This window comes from Hyalella azteca, unplaced genomic scaffold, assembly GCF_000764305.2.
Source record: "Hyalella azteca isolate HAZT.00-mixed unplaced genomic scaffold, Hazt_2.0.2 contig7409, whole genome shotgun sequence".
Classification (NCBI taxonomy): Eukaryota; Metazoa; Arthropoda; class Malacostraca; order Amphipoda; family Hyalellidae; genus Hyalella; species Hyalella azteca.
Window position 1 is genome coordinate 40,486 of NW_025937535.1, and position 5,678 is coordinate 46,163.

The window sequence follows — 5,678 nt, forward strand, 5'->3', positions numbered from 1 at the left end:
AAAAAAAATTAGAAAATAAAAAATCATGTAAACCTCATAATTTTAGAGAAATTAAATAAGCGAATAATTCAATCAGTTTCTTCCGGTATAAGCCCCATATTAAGATTCATGTCTAGAATGTTCTTTCGATATTCCTCCGCCTCCCTAACCCTTCACCCCCTTCCTCTCCCTGCCAACTCAACGGCTTGAACGTTACCGCCGTCCGCCGGCATATTCGACGTAGGCCGCGGTAGAGGAGCGACCAGTTGCCTGCCGCAGCTTTTGCCGACCGAGGCCTCGCGCTATTCGTTGCAGATGAGGCCATATCGTCGCTAGACTGCTTGGACGCGAGGTAAAGTCGGCAACAACGGCCTAGATTTGCGCGTTTGCGAACGTCTCTGCGGCGAACGGCCGCAATGACTGCGAGAATTTCGAACTGGGGAGTTTAGATCTTCTGTGAACAAATTTTATATGTTTAATCATAGAGAACTCGAGTTAATTATAAATGCTAAAAGATAGAAACATTAAACAAGTCACGAAAAGGAAAAGAATCGGCGACAGGCCACATCAGGCCTACACTGCAGCGCCGAGATCAATATGTTATAAGAAAACTACTCCTACACCACAGCAATCAACCCCCACAACAAGATAAACAACTCCTAGTTATAGTAATCACGGATACCAAAGTAATTACCCTCAAAACTATGGAAATCAAATGTTACAACATGCAAATCGGCCCGTTTAACGCGGTAATCAACGCGTACACAACGGTAATCCAGCCCTACACCATGGTAATTCAGCCCTACACTACGGTAATCCAGCCCTACACCATGGTAATCCAGCCCTACACCATGGTAATCAACCCATTCACCGCAGTTATCTGCCCCACAAATGCTCCTAGTAATAAATTCTAATACTTGAATACTTGGTTATCATCTTCTAGTCTTCTGTTAACAACCTTAGTCTACTACTAAAGTACTTTCTTCTAGCGGTGCTAGCATTTAAATATAGGCTGTTAGAACTGTCGCCGATTCTTAACATCTCAGAACATTCACAGCGTATTGCGGGTCTCGAACGTACAACTCACTACTCCGATTTTGCTGTCCTTAACCGCCCGGCCTCCTCGCCGATTCTAACCAGAAACTGTCGCAGGTAGCTGAGATCGGACCCGAACCACTCTGCACTAATCCAAGGACTCTGAACTGTAACCACTGGCCACCCTGCCTTATGCAAGCATCAACCCCGAGCCAACCTCAAACCATTCTTTTCAGCCCTTAAACCAAAGGTACAAAACTTCCAGACCAAGGCCAATAACCCCTGTTTCTGGGTCACTGAAGCTTCGTTTTCACCCCCTAAACCAAAGGTATCAACCTCCCTACCAAGGCCAACAACCCCTGTTTCTGGGTCAGTAAAGCTTCGTTTTCAGCCCCTAAACCAAAGGTATCAACCTCCAGACCAAGGCCAACAACCCCTGTTTCTGGGTCACTAAAGCTTCGTTTCGAACACACGTGCCATCTCCTCAGGACCTAACCAGCTTTCCAGCAGCATCCACGTGTCCCCAGCCTTCAAGGGGGACGGACATGGCTTCTTCTTCCTCATTATGTTGTACTTGAAGCAAAAGTGATGTTCCTTCGTCATGTGGTCGTTGCACATTTTATCACAACTAGCATAGAACCAACGTCCATCATCATCAAGATCCTCCAGGGCAATTTGCGTGATGTGCGTGACGGTGTGGGAACCCTGCTGGTAGGATACGGCGCGTAGCATCCTGCCGTCTGTTCCGAGCAGCAGCGCAGACCCGTGCGTGTGTAGGTCTAATTTTTGTAGAGTAGTGTACGTTTTACGGGTCACCAGCAACTGTGGGCAGAGTTACGTCATCTTACTAAAGAAATAGTTTAAGAACCACTTTGCATAAATTTCTAAATACCTTTTGAGTATCTAAAACCTTTGCGGTGATGAATGAAATTTCTCTAAATTGATGAAAATAATTCAACCATAGACGAACTCGTTCGATACCTTTCCACTGTCCGATAATCTAAGAGTTCATGTAGAAACCACATCATTTACTAAAGTGTGAATCATCCGCTTCTTTCACAACATTATATTCCCGTAACAATAAATTTGTACCATTCTCTGCCAGACTATCTTACGTTGTAGGTTGTCAGTCCCAATATCTTAGTTACAAGTTAGTTAGTTGGTTATCATTACCTGGGTTCTTATTTCATCTTTCTGAGTGCGCCCGATGTTCAAACAATAGATATTTGGTCCGAATCGCTCCAAGACCTCTTCCCAGTCCAGATAGAACGACACGTTGCCGAACATATTGTGCCTTCGGACTGGCCACATGCCCTGGCACCATAACACCTGAACGAAGGTCAAGAAAGCTGTGGTCAGTCGAAAGCAGCTTAAAAATAAATCTAGTAATGACAAACGAATGACCTACGTTTACGACTATTGCAAGATTAATAGTTGGCTAATGTCTGGGCAGCACTCGTTGATAACGAGTTAAATTAGTTTACTCGAGCAGTGTCAACGTAAACCAGTAGGTACAGGCGGCAAACTTGTCCCAGCCCGTATAGGGCTTCATCGTGGGAGAACAGTCGGATAGATGATTGATCATAGAAATTTAATGTCTATCTGCTAGAAATTTCAAGGAGGTTTGACCAAAATTAATAACTCCCATGCAGATATTCCTGTGCCAACCCATATTTCAATCTGATAGTTGACATCTTTGCAAAGAAGCATCGTTGGAGCATCCAAATGTCATGCAAATTGGGCACACGCAAAGTGGTGCCTCCTAGGAGTCGACAAAGTTTTTTCCAACTTGAAATTTCCACCAGGTTTCACTTCCGCGTGTGCTCTGTGTTTTTCAATTCAAACGAAATCATAATCTAGCTGCAATGAAAGCGCTTTTGTTTTAAACAAGTTAAGGGATTTTCACATCTGCCTGATTTTAGTTATATGGTATGCTATTCGTTTATCAACCAACCTTGATATCTGCCACTTCCTTTTTTCTATTGGAGGCAATAGTGGAAGATGGAAGATGTTCTTCTGTTATGATCTCTATGGCGTCCTCGAGGTGTACGCACCGGCTTAGTCTCTCCAGGGGAAGGTACTGAGGACACGGCAGCAGACTAGCATCTGGTGGAAAGGCTTAATAAATCCTGTCCTCAATCTGCTTTAATTTCACAGGATGTGAGAAACACTCTGATGGACTCTTATAGCTTGAGATGTTAGCGAGTTATTAAATTAATGATATCATCCTTTAGATTCATGAAAATACATAGAAATATATAATTTACGTAAGGGATATTGTTCAAAAATGAAAATTCAGTCAAAATTAAATATAATTTTATGGACATGTATTGAACATGTAACCGCACGCGTTTTTCAAGCTACTAATCCCAAACACTATCACTCACCAATATCAGTTAATCCTAAAACATCAGGTTTACCAACATCTTCATTCATCTCAGTGACCAGGTAAAGCTTAGGGCTGACTTCCGGGTTGTTCCAAACACTCCAACTGTCAGGGCGGATAACTGCTGATCCCATCTCCTCCGAGTCCAAATCATCGACCAAGCGCATGCTCGAAGGTGGGAAACTTACACCAAAAATCTCAACACCTTTCGTCAAGACTTCATTGAGGACAGAAATAGAACTGAATCCAATTATTATTCTCGACAAGACCACTTTGCATGAGGTGATACTGTCTTCCATGATGAACTGATTGCTCCGCACCAGCTCCTCCCTCAATTCTCCCACTTCACCATCGTTAAAGAGGTTGTCCACGAACTTGATGACTATCCGTTTACTGAAGTCCAATTCTTCTTCATCTTCTTCGCACATTTGAAACGAATCACTTGATATCGCGTCGCTGTATATGCTTTCTTGATCACTGTCCGTTTGAGTGCTTTCATCTTCCTCGCTCATTTGAAACGAAGCACTTGATATAGCGTCGCTGTGTACGCTTACTTCATCACTGTCCTCCGTTTCAATGTTCCCTTCTATAGCTCCCGTTGCTACTGAGGAATCGTTGACTAGCGGTTTACTGTCTTTAGGTTGGGGTTTGCTTCTACTTGTTCCGCGGTGGCCAATACCGAGTTTTGTGAGACTTCCTAAGAGATTTTTATCATGGGACTCCGGCAGTTTTTTGGTCTGAAGCAGAGAGTGAAGATTGGCAGCATCAGTAGAAGTTTCTGCGCATTTAGGTTGCGATACTTCCTCATCTTGTTGCCCATCGTTAAACCGGTTAGGTCTGGGGAGGTGAGGAGAGTGTTCAATACTATCATCGTAGAACCAACGTCCGTCTCCGTGGAGATCCTCCAAGGCGATTTGTGTGAAGTGAGTGACTGTGTGAGTTGCCTGCTGGTAGGAGACAGCGTTCAGGATCCTGCCGTGTTGTCCAAGCAGCAACGCAGAACCGTGCGTGTGTAGGTCTAATTTCATCAGACTGGTATACGTCCTCCGGGTTACCAGTACCTTTAGAGAGTGTAAAAAGTAAGAATTCAGTAAGAGACTATCATATACGTATGTGATAAGTACTTCTTATTATCCTTTCCCTGAGCTGAAAGCTTATTCAATCCGTGCTTGAGCACGCCCATTGTGCATGTCACAAGTTAAGTTACATTCAGGCCCCTAAGTGAATAAAGAATAATTACAATACTAACAAATTAGGAGGCGCTTAATATAAGATTAGCATACAGTACATTGTTGACCGTATCTAAATTACAAAGAAATGCTTTACCTGTGTCCATATTTCGTTCATATGAGTGCGGGTTCTGCTAATGATGTAAATGTTGGGCCCAAAGAGTTGCCAGACCTTTTCCCAGTCCAGATAATGCATCGCTTTGCTGATCATGTTGCACTCTTCTGTCTGCCACATCGCCTGAGTCCAGAGTACCTGAAAAAAATGTTCTTGTACGATTAAATATCTGGAAGAAAAAAATTGCTAGCCCCGTGCTACTCAGAGTTGTACCTAACTAAACCTGCTCCTTGTAGGAGTACAGGCGCATCGGCATCCGCTATTTCAATGGTGCACTCAGTGCAAGTAAGTGAACTTTTCTACCTCCGACGTTCCTATCAGTTCATTGCTTCACTTGGTGCTAATTGAGAGATCCTACCTTCAAACCTGCCAGTTCAGGTGTCTTGACATTCGGAAGAACTTGGCGTGGAGAATTGGCCACTTTTATGTTTGTTGTGGACCTTCCTTGATGCTCGCATCGGCATAGTCTCTTGAGGGGCAGGTACTGGGGACATGGCAGAAGACTGATACCTGTTGGAATTGATGTTGATACATGATAAAATTCGTACAAAACTTCTAATGGCGGAAAATGAACTAAATAGAATAATGCACAAACTGATGTCGTGAAGACATGAATTATACATTGATCTCTACGCAGAATTTTCAATGAATTGGACGATTGTCGAACAATCTATGAATGTTTACAAGGGTATTCAATGCAAATACAGTTCAAAATGAATTTTCTACATATCTAAATTTCAAAAATGGCAAAACGTGGTTGGGCGTTACTTTTTCATTCTCACCTCTTCGACCATCAGCTAGTCCCTGAACGTCATCTTCGTTAGTAGAGTCGTCCTCATCTGAGACCGTTTCACGATGTGGGCCCCGAATTTTAATTGCCCCAACACCACAGTTCCTGCTTCTCGTGCCAGCTGGTACCCAAGCCTTCGTGTCT

General features: G+C 43.4%; 1 protein-coding gene across 1 annotated transcript; it reads right to left on the bottom strand.

Annotated features, from left to right (window-relative positions):
- Positions 1 to 1,464: 1,464 nt before the first annotated feature.
- LOC108664709 lies at positions 1,465 to 5,135 on the bottom strand. The gene is made up of 6 exons (XM_047881241.1): positions 5,111 to 5,135; positions 4,727 to 4,882; positions 3,402 to 4,461; positions 2,969 to 3,120; positions 2,188 to 2,343; positions 1,465 to 1,836 (listed from the first exon to the last, which is right to left on the bottom strand). The coding sequence occupies exons 1-6, from the start codon at positions 5,132 to 5,134 to the stop codon at positions 1,465 to 1,467; spliced, it is 1,920 nt and encodes a 639-aa protein (XP_047737197.1). The 5' UTR covers position 5,135.
- Between the last annotated feature and the right edge of the window lie 543 nt (positions 5,136 to 5,678).

What these genes read in the sequence shown, in the direction of transcription:
- LOC108664709 (XM_047881241.1), bottom strand. Translation starts at nt 5,134, where the DNA reads ATGTCAAGACACCTGAACTGGCAG. An exon ending in TGAACGAAATATGGACACAG is followed by an intron (nt 4,462 to 4,726) that starts GTAAAGCATTTC and finishes CACTCTCTAAAG; the next exon opens with GTACTGGTAACCCGGAGGAC. An exon ending in AGGAAGTGGCAGATATCAAG is followed by an intron (nt 2,344 to 2,968) that starts GTTGGTTGATAA and finishes ACCTTCGTTCAG; the next exon opens with GTGTTATGGTGCCAGGGCAT.